Here is a 20,120-nt window from a genome sequence, read left to right as displayed (position 1 = left end):
ACTCCATCTTACTTGACAGGAGAGCGAGTCTCCAGCGACGGCAGGACTATGGTGACTGTGGTCTCGGTGTCACGGGTGTGGTCAATCTCAGGGCGGCGGATGGTGATTGGCGGGGAGGTCTTGGCGGAGATGCGGTGGCGAAGGCCTCCCATGTTTCCCTCTGGAGCGGTGATCTTAAAGTCGTAGCTGGTGTCAGGCTGAAGGTTTGGGATGACTGCCTTTCTCAGACGAGCGTCCACCTCCATCTTCTGTCGGTTATATTCCACCTAGAGGATGGGAGACGGGTAGTGAAATAGGTAAAAGGCAAATATGCTTCTTTATATACTGCATGCTGATGATATCCTATTGTACTTTAACGCGTTAACACCATGCCCGCCTTTGAGGGCAGTCGGCCTAAATTAAAACAAATTTTTATCATCATGTGATCCTGGAAATTAATTATTTTCTTCTTTGAAGTTTTCCATGGTTGATTGCAATGTTGCACTGTCCCACTTTACACCATATTTGAATGAGAAGCTTGATATCACTCATATCTGTGCGTCTGTGCGGCACATATGAAGCTACCACCAGCTGGCTAACTTAGCTCACTAATCAATACATTGTATCTTGTTTGTTTAATCCATCCACCCAAAAAAACGTTTTTTTGATTTTGTTATTTATAGTAAAAGTTGTCATGAAATCCTACATAAAGCCCACATCCCATGGGAACAGTTGGAGTATAACTCAGGTCGGGGCCATGCATATAAAAACACAGAAACTTAATGTGAGGTATTATAATCAAGCATCTGACAAATATTATTCAAAAAAATGATAGGCTAGGCATAAGTCACAACACATGTACATGCACCAGTCAGTGGACATACAGTAAAGCGGTAGGGGTTGGCGCTCTCTGGAAACTCCCAGGTCAGAAGAACACTGGTCTTAGTGGCCAGGTTGACTGAAAAGTTCCTCGGCACATCTGGGAAACAAACAGAAAAATAGAGTCACGCGAGGCGACTTTTGTTATTCAAATCTGCGGCTCCTCTGCTGTCCTTCTGCAAACCGGTGAAAAACAAACGTCAGTCAGATTTCTTACTGGGGGAAGAACACATGATGGGATGGGCAGGTGATGAGGAGAGTGGATGTCAAGAGTAATAAGTAAAGATAACAGACAGACCGGCTGCAGGAATCTGACATGCCACATTCACAGAGTGTAAGGGTGTGTTTGTTAGACTCAGAATTCAGCATGTCAGCAAAGGCTTCGGAAAAGGTGGAAGTGGAGGTCGATCAGACAAAAGAAGCTTACCTGCAGATACAGCCCCAGACGCTGGTTCTCCCTCGAATTCAGACTGCACACTTACCTGCCGTATTAGATGCCGTATATCCAAGCCCTGTATTGACTTTTACCTGAAGGTTTGTGATAAGCAGTGCTCTTGAAGCAAACATCCATTAACATTCAGCCTGCTTCCACTGGTGGTGAAGGGTAGGTGATGAAGGTATAAGTGAAAGAGTGGAGGAGGTTGGGGGGGAGTAGTCGTGTTCCTCTAGACTCTGCAGTTGGCCCAGATTTCATATAGTCTAGTGGTTTAGAGTGAAATCCACAGTAAAGGGAGCGGAGATGTGAAGCTGAACCAGTGCTTAGAAGGTGCTGAGGCCAGCCCTACCTGTTTCAAAGGCCAGGGTTCGGCCCATCAGAGGTGGACTGAAGGGGCCTGGCCCTGCCTTGTTGTGGACTCTTAGCTGCACCTCGTAGGCCGTGCTGTGATTGAGGCCCAGGATGGTGTAGCTGGACTCACTCGCTGGTAACATGATCAACCAAGGGGGAGCAGCGGGGGCTGGTATGGCTGACGGGCCGGGGTCACTAGAGGGTTTGGGGCCCGCAGCCTCTTTGTAAGATATGGTGTACTCTGTGATGACACCATTGCACTCCTCTGGGGCAGGGGGCAGCCAGGAAAACTGAAGGGAGCAGCAGGTGGCATTAACAAAGTCAGGAATTTTGGGGTATCCCAAGGGTGGGAAGATGGGAACTGTTATCTCCTGTTGCACCACGTCGCCGTAGCCCGCTCGGCTCTTCGCGGAGAGGACGAAGACGTAAGAGGAACCTTGGGAAAGGTTTCTGACAGTGAAGTTTTTCTCTTTATTTGTGAAATTCACTGTGGTGTCTAAAGAGGTATTCTTCAGGCCAAACTGTAGGCGGTAGCCCTGGATCACCACTGGGACCCCTCGGCTATCAGAGCCTGACTCAGAGCACTCCACCGGAGGAGCCCACCGAACCACCACCGATGGACCAGATCCTGGACGCACCCAAAGTGAGGGGGGGCCGGGCACTGCAAACAACAGTGTAGGCAGCAGAAAATCAATCATAAAGTATATATATATATATATATATATATATATATATAAACATATATCATGTAAATCTTAAGAATTCAAATTGATTTGGCTGTTTATTTACTGCTGGCTGGTGCAGCTTACTGTAAGATCAATTCTTGAGTAAGTTACTAAATCCAGTGCACTGAACTGTATACTTGGTATATGCTTACCAATCCCCAGGGTCTGCACCAGTTTGGCTTTGCTATGCGCTCCATCCCCTTTGGTGGTGTACGCTGCCACTGAGATGGAGTACAAGGTCTCTGCTTTCAGACCTCCTAAAATCAGCTCCTGTGGGGGAAAACACATAAAAATGCTGCTAACTCATTCCTTTTAATGTGAGATGTTACACAGATCTCTTGCTTTCCTTTCTTTACAGTGACGCATCAGTGAGGAATAATCAAAATGTTACATACAAGAGGCTAAGCAAATCTCAAGTGGTCAAACTCAATAAGGACTTCATAGCTGTCTGTCTGTGTAGTGTATTGGATGCATTGTGCTGGGATGGCTAGTCTGCACTCACATATTGAGTTGAGTCACCCTCCTCCATCTTATCCCACAGATGAGACACACCCCGAAGGCAGCCGAGACAGATGACACAAGGATTGAGTCAAAGGACAAAAAGGAGAGAGAGGGAGGATGTTTAATGCTAAAATAAATGAACATCTTTTGATCAAATATTTGGTTATGACATCACCTGAGACTCATCCAATAACAGGTCTTTGATCCGGGGAAGGTTTCGCGATTCACCGCTCTCTGCGCGGCTGAAACGCACTTGGTACCCACGGACCTGGCCTTGCCGTAACCGTGGCAACACCGACCGCCAAGTGACCCGAAGTGCTGAGGAGTTGAGCGGCTGGACGTCCGCCTGACGAGGGGCTGCACTAGGAACTAATCTCGCACACACACACACACACACACACACACACACACACACACACACACACAAACACAAACACAAATACAGAGTTAATTAAGCAACCAACAGTCTAGCCAGTAAATAATCAACTAAACAATCAATACTGTTTAAGTCTGATCTATGGCTCTCACTCTTACCGTCCTCATCAGTTCTGCAAATCACAACAGGGCTGTTGGGTCCGGTCCCCTCTGCAGTGAAGGCTGCCATGGTGATGTTGTACCAGCTCCATTTCTCCAGCCCCTGTAACACTGTCTGCCCCTGCTGGGCCGGGATAGGAAGCCCCTTCACCTCCTGGCCCTGCCCTCCACCTTCAGCCCCAGAAACTCTCTGGTATCTCAGCTCATAACTTGCCAATTCGCCATTCTGACCCTCCATTGGAGGCGGCTCCCAATTTACTCTCAGCGAGGTGGAGCTGGCACGCTCACACGACACACCCTCTGGGGCAACTGAGGGCTCTGATTGGACATGGGGCAAGGAGGGCAATTGGCAAAAAGTTTAGGAGAGACCCATTGGGGTTGAAAACAGCAAGAAAGGGGGGGGGGGGGGGGGGGGATATACGCAAAAGGATAGGCGATAAGGATAAAAAAGGAAACAATAAGAAACTAAGGTAAACTGAAATGAAAGAGATAACGCCGGACAAACATGAGTGAGACACAAAAGGAGAGCAACCACATTATATAAAAGCATAATGTTAGCCTAATGAAATAAACCAGAGACGAGAGTATCGACCCTGAGTGGACAACTTAATTACACCCAAGGAGAATGTGCATCCGATACCCAATGATTATATCTTATCCTCTAGCCGTATACTAATGGCATAAAAGGATCCAGATTTATGAATGAAAAACAGGTACAAGTCTTTCTTTCTAAAGCAGGGATGCACAGCTCAGTACACAGGAGCACAGACAAATATACACATTTCACAACACCAGCCCCCATGGTGGCATAATCCTTGAGTCGGGATAATAGAGTGGTCTGCAGCGTTCTACTGCTGAATAGGGGAAGGTCCTGGGCTTCACAAAAAACAAACTATTACAGATCTCACACAGTGCTGGAAGGATTTAGGAGGCAGGTTAAAAATAAATGTAAAGAAAAGAACAAGGAGCCCGGGAGAGAAAGGCACTCAGACGGATGTTGAAAGTCAGGCTGGAATGAAGAATTGCAGACAAGAAATTAATCAGAAGGATGGCTTGCATATTTACTGTAACAAACCAGCCAAGAAGCACACATCACCATAGATCCGGTATCCCTCACCCTATGAGATGTTCGTATAAAAGAGCGTGAACACAACCACACACCTGGGAACATGGCTGAGGCGTCTGAGCTTGTGTGTGAGCTCGGGAGTGAATAGCATGTGTGTATGTGTGGGAGTGTAATAGTCATAGCTGACAGGTTCAAGCATCTATCCACTCAGCCGTACAGCCACTGTTCTGTTGGCCTCGGGGGACAATCTAGATGTGCACCAAAGCTTGGCGATAACAAAGCGCACATAACCTCCCAGGGAAATGAATTCTGCTGCATGAAATAGTCTGCTTATCTGGCACCTTCCCCTTCCTGAAACCCCCCCCCCCCCCCTCCCTCTTTCATTCTTTTTGGAGGTAAAGAGTGAAAGAAAACCATCTAAAAGTGTTTAGCACATTTTGCACTTGGTTCTAGAATAGGATCTGATTGTGAATACACGGTAGGAATCTTTGAGTCTGTTGAGAGATTATGAATACTTGACAAAAACTTACCGTTGAAGCGTTACAGTAGAGCGCCATTCAGCGCGGGACTTGCTTTTTTCTCGACCACGACTACTTAATTGATTCTTTTCCTCGCACCATTTTCTCCATTATACCTGCATGTTCTTCTTGTGTGCAGATATGAGTTGACTCGATATGTCAGAGCAAAATAGTAGAACTCGATTGACCGTAGTCGGCTATCAGTGACTGCGCAGAAAATGAAATAGCGAAAAAGGAGACAAGGAAGAGAATCAAAGTTCAGCGTGGAACAAAATACAGACTGGCACTTACCTGTCAACACAGCAGGCCAACCACCATCCTTTAATGCTCCTCGCCACTGGCTGCTAGCCAATAAGTGGCGAGCATTTTCCCCTTTTCAAAGACATTAGACACTGACAGAGTGGAAAAAGTGAAAGAAGGGTGAAGAAAAGGAAGAGTGAAACATTAATCGGTGCTCCATCTCCATCTGTCACGATGTTGTGGTTGTGTAAGAAAGCGAGAGGCTGAGCGGAGGAAGAAAGGCACAGTCAAACATAGATGGATGGACGGAGGGTGGGGTTGGACAGATGGGTTGATAAATGAGATAGATGGAGAGATGTGAAAATGGTTCCCAGGTTTTACCGGTTCAGGAGCTGATGTACTTTGACCTGTGTGTGTGTGTGTGTGTGTGTGTGTGTGTGTTTAGAGAACACATTTTTGCATGAGATTTGGGTACAAGACTGAAACACAATACGATTTAAATTTGCGGCGCCTGCGTGTGCCTGCAGGTACAGAATGTGAACCCAGTCGAACTGAGACGTACTGGCTTGCGACGTCCTCTGCACCAGTTCGTTGGTGAACGCTCCGATGCCTTTGTTTGAGATGGCGGCCAGGGAGAAGGAGTACTCTGTGTTCGCTTTGAGACCCTCCACTGTGTAAGAATTCCTCGGCCCGAAGGTCAGCTTCTCCTGCGAGAGAGAAGAAAGAAGAGCAGAGGACAGGACGAGAGGTGAAGTGAGGGGAGTGAAAAAGAAATCATTAAAGAGATGAGACTGTCACTAGCAGACACAGTGGCACTGGACACTGGGGTTAATCTTCTAAACGTCCTACTTTTATCTGTCCTCTCATCCCTCTGTCTTGTTAAGAAATCCACCCAGCAGACAGGTTCATAAAAAGAGAGTACGGGAAGAGTAAGAGGCCTTACCAAGCTGCCAAACTTGACAGGTTTGTAGAGCAGCTCATAGTTGACAATGCCCTCCTTTGTGTAAGCAGGTTCCCACGTCAGCTCAATGCTGGTGTCGGCCACCTTTCCGACTTTAAACTTTCCTGGCTGGCCCGGGACTGAAGGGGACAGAACCAAAATGTCAGTCAGTCTTTATATCGAAATAAATTCAGTTTTCTTCCACATTCTTGTGCAGTTTTTTTTTCTTAGTTAAAGGTCCTGAAAACCTCTTTACTTAAACAGCATTTTTACTGTGAAAGGATTCTACGTTAATATTATATTATCTTACAAAGTTAGAACGATACTGGTTATTCACATATGTGAAATATTTTGCAATTATCTATTAAATCACTTCTTAAAACTCACTTTTACCAAAAGGGCTTTTTCTAATTTGACTATCACTTTTTACTACGTCAATTTTAATTACGTTATACATTACGAAATGCCACTGTCAATCAAATCTGATGAAACAGGACTGTTTGGGAGCGTTTGTTTTTGAGCGTTAAATGATATTATATTATATATATAATTTTATATCAATTTATTTTCTCTAACTTTAGCTGTAATCACTGCTTGTTAAGTCAGAATAATTTAATGTTACAGAGAAATTACCAAGCTGGAAATCAATCCATTTTAACCATTTTAACCTTTTTCAGGTGATATGAAGTCTTAGAGGAATTAAAAAATGATGTACCAACTCTCAATGTCATAACATACTCCCATAAATCTCCAAAACACTTGTATTTTTGTGCAGTTTTTATAATATCTCATTCCTTTTGTGTGCTGGAAAACCGGGAGGCTTTCATGAGACATCTGATGGCGTAGCAGGAGCTCAGGCTCCGCAGAAATTTAAACCAATAATACCATCTGAGTAATCATCTCTTTGTCCCTCCCATCACATAAAACCTGCGACTTCACAGCAGCTGTCACGGTGACATGAGCAGCACCGAGCTAATCCCGGTTTCCTTTTCACAAGTCTCTGCAGTTCAATCCCAGCAGGTGGAATTTGTTCCTTCTGAAGAAGTCATATTTCCTGAGAGGTCAAGCTTATTTGCGTATATAGCCTGTAGTGGATTGCCTCAAAAACTTTAGATAAGACACTGGAATAAGCTACTTAACTTTGTATACCTGCACACACACAAATAATGAGTCATTTGTGCTCTGTTGCATGTGCTCATCTGAAAAACAAACCATTACTCGTGCACATGAATAAATGAAGATCACTACTTAGCTGTTATTCATACACCAGCATGCACAAACTTCTACTGATTGTTATGTTTTACATGCACACACACACACGCACACACACACACACTGACCTCCACGCATGACTTTAACATGGACGGGGTCTGAGAAGGGTCCGTCCCCTACAGAGGTGAAGGCTAGGACCTGGATGGTGTAGGTCTTCGAGGTCACCAGGCTCTGAATGGTGTTGATCACGCTGTCATGGACGTTGTGGATCTGCCACTCATTCATGGGCCGGGATGGGTCCATGGTGTAGTACACACGGTAGCCTTTCACCTACAACAGAGGAGCACAGAGAAAGGAAGGCTGCTAGATGAAGAGCACGGTTTCTGGATTGGGACTGGATTGTAAGGTCACCCCCCCCCCCAACACAGACACCATGGTAATCCATAATGCCACCTTTCATACACAACCACAATTTATTACAGCTAAGGTCATCATTTATGAATTATCTTCTACTCCAGTCCAGATGGTCCTGTGGATTTGTTGGTTCCGTGTTTAGCAGAGGTCACTTTCACAAGGTGATGTCCTCACATCTGGAGCTGTTGTTCAGTTGACCCTGATAAACAAATCTCACTCTAACACACGTTTTTAGACCAGCCCTCATATTGTAGAGCATACGATTTAATCACCTCCCGTAACCCTCCAGGGGGATTTGTTTATAGTTCAGAGTATATGTAATCCTGCTGCTATGCCATCACCCTTACCCTCCACCTCTACCACCTCTCCTGTTATTACTCTTTAATATCTATAATCCCCATAATCTATTCTGTCTTGCATTTTTATGAACCTACTATACAGTTAGGTAGGCTAGAAAAGGAAATAATCCTCAAGAGGGACTGCTCTTAATTTAGAGCGGGCAGTCCAATTACATTTTCTTTCTTTAGAGAAAGTGGCAAGGGAGTTACAGGAGGGAAATCTCTGGCAAGACACAATCCCTGCAAAGGACTTGAACCAGCACACTCCAACAGCTCCCAATGGTGACTTTTATTGAGGCCTTATCGTTTTAACCTCGTGTGGACCTTTGTGTAATTTTGAAATGTTGTTGGTCCGTAGCAAGTGATTCAGTTAGAATGTTACTTTTAAACAATCATTTGTTATATGTCCCCAAACAGCAATTGATGGCGTACAACAGAAAACACAAGAAGGACATGAACAGTTTAGTTCAAGTTTGATGAAACATGTGAAGAAATGGATTAATGGTTTTTGTATATGCACTGAATATTACATGTGTCCTAACAGACTTAAAGGGAAACACCACCCGAATGAAGAATTCCAATATGTTATTTCCATGGCTTAGAAAGTTCAATCAATATTTGTGAACATGAGCAACTCTCTCTCAAAGCCAGAAACCAGAGAATTAGTGTTGCCATCCATTGTACCCGAAAAACAAACAAAACAAACGACAGGGTAAAGTGCAATGGACGCTCATTCAAGTCGATATTCCGAGTCGGAAACTCGGGCAGGATCCATCTAGTCCAAGTTCATTGACATAAACAAACCTGACATCACAGCATGGTGGCACACTCAGTGAGCCATGAGCAGAATTACCTCATCAGTTTCTACTTCATGCAGTGTTTGGGATGTGAAACATGCTGTTACATCGTAATTGACATTTCCATTTCCATTCATCCGTCTTTGCGAGCACGCGATAGGTTACAACAATACTCCTGTATTTAACAGGGTCACCATGGATTTTTAAGATGTCTTAAATTAGATTTTCTTTTATTTAAATTCATAATATTTCTTAATATTTGTAATTCTCTTTGGTAATGGCGCTGTGGTAATTGATGTAGCTCCTCTATAGATGCCTGTGAAGCGCATAAACTTCCCATTATAACATTAGTTAACGACAGATGCAGTGGGATGCATAAATATTGGACGTTGGGAAAAGTATTATCGACTAACGACTTGCAATGAATTGTAGCGCATGTCTCGAACTTGTAATGTCATCAACTGTAAAGTCTGGAGCTGCTCCACAGACAATGAAGTGGAGACTGATTTTGAATTATTGAATTTATTTTATTATTTGTTCGATTGTAGTGTTCTCGGTTGTGAAACAGAAAATGTACCCACATACTCAGAGTGCTCTCAGCGCCATCTATAACATCGTCAATTCAATTCTTTATACTTGATCACACATTGAAGAGTTGTTTATTTGTACTAATATTTTTGGATTGTCTTCGAGCGTACGATGATTTTTGAAAATGTGGTTAATTTCCCTTTATGTTGAAATGGCAGAGGGTATGACAGAGTTATTATATGTTTTAGTTGTATCTAAATAAGACACAATCTGAGACTCTGGATGTAAAGACTGGGAGCCGTCACATCAAACTCTGCTTTTATTTGCTGCAGCCATTTGCCAATATATTTAGAACGTTTTGCTGTTTGGCAGGAAAATAATAAAAGCAAAAGTAAAAAAGAAACTCAAAAAGAAAGAAATTCGGTCCCACCTGTCCATTGGGTTCCTCCGGCTCCTCCCAGCGGACCAACACCGTGTTCTCAGATATAATGTGGGCCTGGACGTTTCGGGGAGGGCTGGCCGGGGCCTGCTCCCCTGTGCGGGCCTCCACACGTGTAGAGGGGGGGCCCTGGCCGATGCTATTGAAGGCTGACACTCTGATTTCATACTCTGTGTTGGGGTACAGTCCCCCGATGCTGTAGCGGGTGGTGGTGATGCTGTCCACTGTCTCGTACTTGCTGTCCGGCCCTTTGGCTCTGTACTGGATGATGTAGTAGGAGACAGGGTCTGGGTTACCGGAGTCCCAGGTGATGGTCACACTGGTGGCGGTGGTCTCTGTGACAATGGGTGTGCCGGGAGGCTTTGGCAAAGCTGGGGATTAGAGAGAGGGGAGAGAATCACATTACTTACTATGTACAATTGATTGTTTTTTTGTCCATTCAGTACATGTAGTACTAGTACATTCATTCATATTGTACATGATGTACATCGTTGCATCTATTTGTACATGTCACAGTGACATCTCTTCTATTCTGTATACTTTGTAAACATCTAGATACATTTTGCACTGCACTGTTTACACTACTAAGATGCTAGACTGCAATATGTTGCACAAGTACTCACTGTGTGCAATGACAATAAAGTTGAATCTAATTGAATTACAATTTTGAGGATACACTATTTACATGACATTCATTTGGTAGCTGTTTCTGCTATATTCTGCTATATATGCTATATTAAATGGCCTAATGATAAACGCACAATAATGAGGCTGCCTTGATCATATTTAATAAGTAGAACTCTTTGTTAAAGTAGGGTACCAATGAGCTTGACAGGTGTCAAATGTAACATTATCATCCTAGAAATTTAGAGTATCAAATTCTCCTGACATGCACATATTTTAATAAATGTAGAGGAAACCCAATCAAACTGGATTCATCCTTCAATAGAGCAACAACTGAGATACTCTTCCACACCGTTTTCTCTATCTGGGAATTTGAGCATCTCTTACTCTTTACTAAGACCTGAGCGGTGGCCTCGATGATGCCCAGGCTGCTCATGGCCACACAGGTGTAGTTTGCGGACTCCCGGACACCGTTGAGCTCCAGCACGTTCCGTCCAATCGGCATTTCATCCTCTGGGGTCAGGTCCTCGCTGCCCAGCATCCACTTGACGTAGGGCATGGGCGAACCCACGGCCACACAGGTGATGTTGATGCTCCCTCCTGGCATGATCTCATGGTTGGAAGGGAGGATGGAGAAACGAGGGGGCACACGGCGCACTGGGAAAGGAGGAGAGTCGGGGGAAGAAAGCCAGGGGGGTGGGGGTTGAGGAGTAAGGTGGGGGTCGAGAAAAGTCGGGAAGGGATTGAGGAGGAGAAAGGGCGGAGAAAAAGAAGGAAGGGGGGAGGAGGAGTGAGGGAGAGAGAATCAGAGAGAAAGAAAGAGAGGAAGAGCGAGGCAGAGAGCAAGATTGAGATTGGGAGAGAAAGTGAGGTCAAGAGAGATAAAAAAGAAAGAAATAGAGAGAGGAAAGAGAGGAGAGGTAACAGGAAGGGGGGAGAATGAACTTCAGGGTTTTTACAGAAAATTACAAAGGGATATTTCAAGTTTAGTCCCAATTACTTTATGGTACTGATGATTCCAACAGAAAAGACAGAAATATTGTGTTGAGCTCAACCATTCAGTGAGCTGCCTACTCAAAATAATATAGTGACAAACTCTTGAGTATCATTTGAACCAGGACATGACACCTATAGTCAGTTTCTCTTCTTAAAAAAACTAACGTTTTTCTTATTGGCTATCATTGATTTAAGCAGATAAATAAGACTTTCTGATTCAGGTTTTTGATTACAGTTGTATTATTATTACATTTCCCCCTCCAAGCAATGACTAATCATGTTAAACTTGACCAGAAACGTCAGTGAGAAACTTTACTTCATTGAGATTTCTGAGCCTCGAGGTGCTTCTGCATTCACTGGGCTCTTTTCTACAGCTAGTATGCATCATAGGGGCCGATCAATAGGCCTTGCCAGCTATTTGTGTCCCCACATGAAGTACAAGTAAAGTGGCAAGTTATATCCAATACTGGATCTGTAGGCGCTTGGTTGACTATATATTAGGGAGAGATGCATCGAGAAACTGAACTCATAGGTCACTTGCATGCCTGGGCGACTCAAGAGGGATAAAATGGTGGAGAAACACAAAGAAGAGAACGAAGAACTGAAGAGAGGGAGACAGAGAGAAGCGAGACAAGAGCAGAGACACCGGAGAGATAGACAGAGGGAGAGAGGAAGTTAAGAGAGAGAGAGAGAGAGAGAGAGGGGGACAGAAAGAGAGAGAGAGACAGAGAGAGATAGAGAGGAACAGAGAAAACAGAGAGAGAGATAGAGAGAGAGAAAGGAACAGAGAGAGAGAGACAGAGAGACAGACAGACAGACAGACAGACAGAGAGAGAGAGAGACAGAGAGACAGACAGACAGACAGACAGACAGACAGACAGACAGAGAGAGAGAGACAGAGAGACAGAGAGAGAGAGAGAGAGAGAGAGAGAGAGAGACAGAAAGAAAAAGGCAGCTCTGCTTCTCTTCCAGACAATGACAGGCAATGTAGCAAAGGACAGCCACATTGTACAACAAGATACTGTACAATACATAGGATTCATAACTGATACAGTGTGTAGTCAAATGAATTGGAAATGCAGACAGGAGTGGATCGAGGGTTCTAATAGGGTGTTGTGGCAAATTACAGAGTGATCATTGGACACATTAAGTAAAGAACATCAAGACAGCATGAAAGAGGCAGAACAGGAAAGAACGAGTGCGAGCAAAAAGAGAGATATGTGAGGTAGTATGTGCATGTTTATAAGTTAATAAACTTATGTACATGTTTCTGTCGGTCCTACACATCAGGGTGCAGACAGAATGCAGAAGAAGAAGAGAAAAAAAGGGGGAAGGGAGAGGAGGGGAAAAGACAGGGAAGTGGGGATAAAGAGAGAATTAGAAGAGGGTTTTAGGGGAAGGAGGGAAAAAGGGGGAAGAAGAGAGGAGCGAGGAAGAAGAAAACACATGGATCTATTTAAAAACACGACTATATACCAGCGTCAGGCCCATTCAGAAAGTAGGTGCTTCCAAAGTAAGATAAAAGACTAGTAGAGATCAGATGTTGAAGGAACAGAAGAAGAAGAGGATACCCCAGGGTCACAACACAGGAAACAGAAAGAGACAGAGAGAGTAACGGACAAACATCTCTGCACGAGAGAATGAGAGGGAAGGCAGACAGAGAGCAGAAACATTGTCCTACAACTAAACTCAACACTAGGAAGCTCATATGTGTAATAAAACATGAACATGAGAAGCAGCAAATGTTCTAAAAGTGGGCCAAAAGACTTGACATAAAAATATAATAAAATAAAAAGTTACAGTCGCAAAACAATGAGGTTTTTTTTTTTTAGATGACTTGGAAATCCAGCAGTAATTGTAATATATCTATATAATATAAGAAATAAAAAAATGAAATAAAGATAAATAAATAACTTTGGGTAAATTGTCTGCATAACCTCCACTCCTTAATGTGTAACATCATTACTTGGAATCTTCATGGGCCACATCCCCCCTACTCAAAGAATCTAGAGACAATTGGATAGAAGTTAACATTCTTGCATGATTTCAACAAATTGGAAAGTTGCCGTGACGTCACTATCATTTCATAAATAACGATAAAGTGCAATGCATTTGGAATACTTGGAAGATACCCAGAATTGGATACAGAAGTTGAAGACAAGAAAGAGACAAAGAGACAAAAACAGGTAGATCTGTTAGAAAACAGACATGATTAGGCAGGCATCTCCTCATCTGAGCATGCTGGAGACAGACAGACAGACAGACAGACAGACAGCGCCATGCACAAGACAAACACAGCAGGTGCAATGCAGCATCACGCAACACTATCACTTTCATTCCTTCAGTTATTTTATACCTATCAATATGGCAAAATAAAACAACAACTAAAAAGACAATTTAGCTTATGGATTAGTTTGGTCATATGAGCAACAACAGGATGAAGGTGGAGACTCAAGATGTTCGTTTAGTAATCTGAAACATGGACTCAGCAGTATTTCTAAGAGGAATCCACTGCAGACACATCGCAGAGTACAAAAAAGTGAGCTCATAACGAGAGCTAATCCTTCACATGCTCACAGACCCTCTAGCTTTAAGTTAATCAAGCCGGGCCACATGACTCCCCTGCATTTCTATACAGTTTGTGAGAGCCAGGAGCTTCAATCTTTATTAGCGGGGATATCATTAGTCCCGTCCTCTGCAGGGAGTCTGGAGGCTACAGGCTGGGGGGACCTTGGCACAGCCATAAGGATTACCGCGGCGTCTCAGCACTGCTTCATACCCGCTCAGCTCCGTCACTGAGCTGACATTTACGCTGCAGCATCCAGTCAGTCTCAAGGACACTGCTTTTATTATCCACTGTAATAAGAGGGAATCATTAATATCCCCTCCATTTCTAAAAATGTGAATGGATATGATTAATTTCAAATGTCATACAATAGAGGCGTATCGGAGTGTTTGGGGAAGATAGCGACAGTCGGAGATACAGCACAGGCTGTAATACGGAGTTAAACACGTAACGTTTAGTGTTACTATGAATCTAGAAGATGTGCAGTATGCAGAGCCTTTACTTCAGTAATACCACACTGTAAAAATACTCAATTATATGTAGTGCATGTCTTAAAAACAACATAATACTTAAATTGACACTTTCCCCTGAACTTTTGCCAGAAGTGGCGGTCACGAGCTAAAGTAAAATGCTGAGCACTGACTCAGTAATGTCAGTGAGATAGCAATATCTAGCTAATGTGTGCTAAAGCTAGCTGACATTAGCCGCCAAAAGCCACGGGTTATACCGGAACAAGGTAGCGCTGTAGCATTAAAGAGAGAATTTAATGGAGAAAGGGCTGATTTCATTGCTGAACTTAAAATGTGAAAGAGAAGAATTTGTTATTTCATCTTTCGAAATGTTATCGTATCTAAAGTAAAAGCACTCGAATGCCAAAGAAAAGTATAATTTCACCGTTGTAATTGGACGAGGTGGCGCTAATTTGAACTATTTAAATAACGTTGTGTAGACTAATCTATAACAATGCATCGTGATTTATAAGGTCATCCTATTCTTTGTATGTAAAATGTTAATTTGTTAAGTAACCTGTAACTATAGCTGATAAATACATATAATGGAGTAAAAAGCACAATATTTCCAAGTATTCCAACAAGCATTATTCTCAAGTAAAGCACAAGTATCTCAGATCAGTACAGTGCTTGAGTAAATCTATTTAGTCGTTACCAAACCCAGGTGATGTGATGGTTCTCCATCTTGAGTTTATGTCATGAATCCGGCCAAATAACTGATGTTTCTCCTATTAACCTGCACGTCACATAAAGCATCAACACAGAAGGGCGTCTGCAAGCGTGACTGCGAGTGCAAGATGTTCGCCCAATGCAACAAGTGCAGCACCGGAGCAGATGTGAGGACATGAGAGCTGAGACACAACCTTACAAATGAGGGTACAAAGGAAGAAGAACAAAACAGAGACAGTAGCAAGACATGGCAGCACATCAAGTTCAATAATACAATCCGAGCATATCAATAGGACTGAACACACACACACACACACACACACACACTGAGCCATGCTCTTGTGTCAGTCCGTCAGTCAACAGACATGCAAGCGGTGCTCCTTTCTCTTTCTCTCTCACTCCTTCCATGCAAACATCGCCTCTTTTTAATCTTCCAATTCTTGGGTCTCCATGACAACAAGATCATACCATGCAGAAAACATTGATCGGGGAGTGAAGGCAATACCAAGGGTTTCTGCACACAAGGCCTCACAATGCAGTCAATGCACTCTGCTGCGTAGGCAGACCACTTCATCATCGTAGCAGCTTTAGAGAAATCAACTCTCTTCATTTTTGGAGACAATATCATTTCACTTCAGATCTACACCGGTGTCCTTTGAACGTTTTCTTTTTTTTTTTTTTTTTTCCTTTTTTGTTTCTCTCTGTTTCAATAAGTGAAGCTTTCTGAAACAAAGGAGTAACAAAAGAAAAGAAAGAGCACACCAACCTTCTCGAAGCTCTGAGGGATGAGAGGGGGTTGATGCAGAACACAATGACGTGAGGGGTGGGGGGGGGGGGGGGAGAGAGAACGGGGAAACACAGAGAGAATAAAAACGGCCAGCGCAAAGCCACTCACTCCACTGCATCACACACACTCACCAACACGCACACATCGCATACACACTCCTCCGATATCTCACTTAACAGAGAAACTACAACTTATAAATCTCAACATTGGTCGTGGTCTTTCAGCCATAAGCCAGTGATACATCAGCACAATTATGTGCAGAATTATGGCATTAATATAAACATCCTGAAGTATAAACTATACCCTGATTGTTTCCAATTCCATTCAAACTGCCAATCAAATCTGTGCATCTTTTGTGAAACATTTTGCTCTTAATCTGCCTCTCGTACAGAAGCGGCTTTAGTAGACAGATCAGTGACGTTTCATGCAGTTAAACCAAGGTGTGTTCCCAACTTCATGTTCAATTTGATGCCACTGTAGGGGGCTCGCACCGAGGTTTAAGGTAGACTTGTTAAGGGTGATTGTGAGAAATACCAAACAACAGGGTCAACATATATTGTAGACAATGGATGAGTTAGTAATACTTATTTAAAAGCACAGAAATAAAAGAAGACTCTATTTATACCAAGAGCGACTTTAATCATAGGGATTTCTGTGTGTTTGTCTGTGCGCGTGTGTGCGTGTGCACGTGCGTTTCTGGGTTCAGGTCCTACCTCGCACATACAGGTTGGCGGGGGAGGAGTAGCGCACGCCTTGAGAGTTGGTGGCCACACACTCGTACTTCCCTTGGTCCGTTTCCTCGCTGTTCTCAATCTGTAGCGCTCCTGCAAGACAAAAAAGTGACAGAAAGAGAGAGAGAGAGAGAGAGAGAGAGAGAGAGAGAGAGAGAGAGAAAGGAATAAAGATGTTCAGTCGAGTTTGTAGAAAATGTTTCTGCTGCTATCAGTCTTTCTTTGCTTCATCTCCTTTTCACCCTGGGATGTTTGTCTGTTATATTTGGACCCTAGGGTATCCTCACTTCTATTGCTTCACCATCCAATAAAGTCAGCTTTGATGTTATATCTGTGAGGCAGCATCTGAATGGGCCCGAGCTCTCGTACACCAGCAGTTGCATTTTTTAGAGAACCGTGTATTTTCTCTTTCCGTGCTCGGCAACACATAAAAAAAACCTGGCAGAAATTCCTTCCAAAAAGTTTGGAAGTCAAAAGCAAGTCTCAAAATGACATTTTAAAAACTTAGATGACACTTGAAGGACCTTTTGTTGTACACCGCTTCACAAGCTCGTGACTCCTCTCCTACAGCAGCCTCACTGCTGCTATGAAGAAAGAAGTCTCGATCTTGGCTTTAACCCACGGCGACAAACCGACAACGCTCTTTATCTCCTCAACTTGTTTCTTTTACTTGCTCATTTCTTATCCTCCTATTCTGATCCCATCGTGGTAAACAGTGTCTCCCTAAACGCGCTATAATTACACACACTGTTCCTCAGGAATTCTTTTGTTTCACAAGGTGCTATTCTTACTTTTTTTGGGGGGTTATTTTTTTTTGCTAACGGCCTTTTGAATTACCAGCAGTGATTTTTTTTTTGCTCTTTCAGCCTGCTCTGTCACATTCATCTCATCTGAAACTGACTTTGACATGGAGCCTAAGGAGGAAGCACAAAACCATGGATTACACTCTGCTGCAGGAGGAGATGAAAAGGACACATTTCAAAACGCACACACACACACACGGAAAGACACACACACACACACACACACACACACACACACACACACACACACACACACACACACACACACACACACACACACACACACAAGGCCAGTTTGAGTCTGATACAAAGCCCAGTGTTTTGTATCATCGTATTACAAGAAAAATCTACATTAAATGAGAATGAATAATCCTTTTCAGAATGCAACATTATTTTACATACATTATATAAGTGCTTTATTATTAATTATTATTATTATTATACAGGATTTGTTGCCTTTCTCAGTTTTGGTCAGGCAAAATAAGATAATAACTTGCAGCCCTCAAGGAAGTCCCTCAAAATTAAATGTAATACTTAAGCTAATGTATTTACTAGTTCACTGCAGACACATGGTGTGTTAATATCCTGATGGCGAAAAAAGCTTTTAATTGTTAAATCTTAAAAACCCGGCCAGTTAAGCACTAAAAGGTTCCGCAGGGGAAAACACTGTGTGTGTGTGTGTGTGTGTGCGTGTGTGCGTGTGTGCGTGCGTGCGTGCGGTTCACAGTCTACCACAGTCTGCACCATAGCTGATCAGTATATGCAGAAGTCTAAACAACATGCTTTTGGATTCTCAGAGGAGGGGATGTTTGACTTGTTAAACACAACGAGGGCACGACTGTGTGCATGAGTGTGTTTAGTGAGCTGAGGCCCTGCTAGCTGAAGCTGTCATCCATTTGCTTCTGTCTTCCGCAGCTACATGAAAGGAAAACAGCTCGTGCCCTCCTCTTCCTCTCTATTTTTTCATCTCTCATTTCCCCGCGGTACGGGGCAGAGTTGGGAGATAAACAGGAATAAATTATCTGCTCTACAAGCCGAGCCTCCTCTGCAGAAATCGGTGGAGAAGGAGAAGCGAGGGAAAGACAGAGTGGAGGAGAGATGGAGCTGGACAGGTGGAGCTTTGCAAACAAGAACTCATCTGACAGCTGGAAGCAGCTCGTATGGCGAACCATCAGCACGAATTTGAAAATGGGCGATTGAAATCTTCTTTTATGCAAAACATGTTGTTACCATACATGAAAAAAAAGACAGGCGTTGAGTATATATGCACGTTTAAAGGCCACCACATCTATACATAACCAAAGAGCGTAGACAGATAACTGGCAATGGACAAACATAAAGACAGTCAGTGTGGAAAAGCGGGACAAAAAGCTGTAAAAAAGGGAAAAAGAAAGATAACAGAGAAGAAGAGAGAGCAGTTTGTTAGTAAGTCTGGAAGCTGCTGACGGACCCAGAATGAGATGGGACTTCAGTAAATTCAGCTGATGTGAAATTGCGGAAGGTGTATAATGTCCACTGGGCTGAGACTCAGCCGGTCAGATGACAACAGATACGGCTAACCCGATATCTCTGCCAGAACATCTAGGTCAAACAGATCCCATGGACTCCCGTCTCCCACGAGGTGAGACATTAACTTTAACGTGGATGGGACATTCACCAACAATCAAGACAGACGGACGCTGTTTTTACCACAACCCAGTTTACTCAACTCAGTTGAAAAGCAAACCGTTGGGAGGTAAACACAAACATATTAAAGACAAGACAAGATATTTAAAGCAAGTTAGCTGTTGAGTATAGAGTGTAATTCATATTGACCTGAAACAATTAGTCTATTAATGGCTGGACAGAAAAGTAAAAATCTGCAACAATTTTGTGATTAACCGGTTAATCTTTTTTTTTAAGCAAATTGACAAATATTCACAGGTTCTGTCTCTTCAAAAGTGATTATTTGCTGGTGTTTTACTCTTATATAACAATAAATTGAAGATATTTAGGTTTTGAACTGATGATCAAACCAAATCTGAAATTTGAGGATGGCACTTTGGGCTGGGAAAATTGTGACAGGCATTCGTCATCATTTCCTTACAGTTTACAGACCTAATAATCGATTAATGAAAAAGAATCAGCAGATTAATTTATAATGAAAATAATCAGTTGTTATATAGGTTCTTTGCAGATATATTTTCGCCCTAATTTATTTCACAAACGGACATTGAGTCAAGAACACATCACAGCATGACTGTCAGTCTAGAAACATGATCAATAAAAGGATTCGTCTCTCTTTATCTCGCCATTTTAAGAAATCCTTTTTAAAAAATCCAGAATCTTCACCAACAACTGATCATTTGTTTCCATGGCCAGCGTCCTAATTTCCTATCAAATGTCATTGTTTGCCTGTTAATCAGCAGCTCAAATGTTGCACAGGTAACATTTTGAGATAAGCGAGCCTGCCTTCAATAAAAACAGTCATAACTAGTTTTGAGGGTCGCCTGAACAAATGTAATATCATGGTTAGTCCAAATATCGCTGTTTTACTGT

The 20,120-nt window shown here is 43.0% G+C and overlaps 1 protein-coding gene across 1 annotated transcript in view; it reads right to left on the bottom strand.

Annotated features, from left to right (window-relative positions):
• The window catches only part of ptprsb (protein tyrosine phosphatase receptor type Sb), a gene marked incomplete at its 5' end in the record, with an annotated part of 47,520 nt that overhangs the window by 11,180 nt on the left and 16,220 nt on the right, over positions 1 to 20,120 (bottom strand). The window contains 13 exons of the mRNA XM_079173779.1: positions 13 to 266; positions 864 to 958; positions 1,644 to 2,306; positions 2,523 to 2,640; positions 2,873 to 2,899; positions 3,047 to 3,240; positions 3,406 to 3,723; positions 5,792 to 5,936; positions 6,173 to 6,309; positions 7,510 to 7,711; positions 9,889 to 10,268; positions 10,909 to 11,178; positions 16,762 to 16,872. Of these exons, the coding sequence (XP_079029905.1) occupies positions 13 to 266; positions 864 to 958; positions 1,644 to 2,306; positions 2,523 to 2,640; positions 2,873 to 2,899; positions 3,047 to 3,240; positions 3,406 to 3,723; positions 5,792 to 5,936; positions 6,173 to 6,309; positions 7,510 to 7,711; positions 9,889 to 10,268; positions 10,909 to 11,178; positions 16,762 to 16,872 (2,914 nt within the window). The remainder of the gene's footprint in view (positions 1 to 12; positions 267 to 863; positions 959 to 1,643; positions 2,307 to 2,522; positions 2,641 to 2,872; positions 2,900 to 3,046; positions 3,241 to 3,405; positions 3,724 to 5,791; positions 5,937 to 6,172; positions 6,310 to 7,509; positions 7,712 to 9,888; positions 10,269 to 10,908; positions 11,179 to 16,761; positions 16,873 to 20,120) is intronic.

This window comes from Pholis gunnellus (genome assembly GCF_910591455.1).
Source record: "Pholis gunnellus genome assembly, chromosome: 14".
NCBI lineage: Eukaryota > Metazoa > Chordata > Actinopteri > Perciformes > Pholidae > Pholis > Pholis gunnellus.
This window is presented reverse-complemented; position numbering and strand designations above follow the sequence as displayed.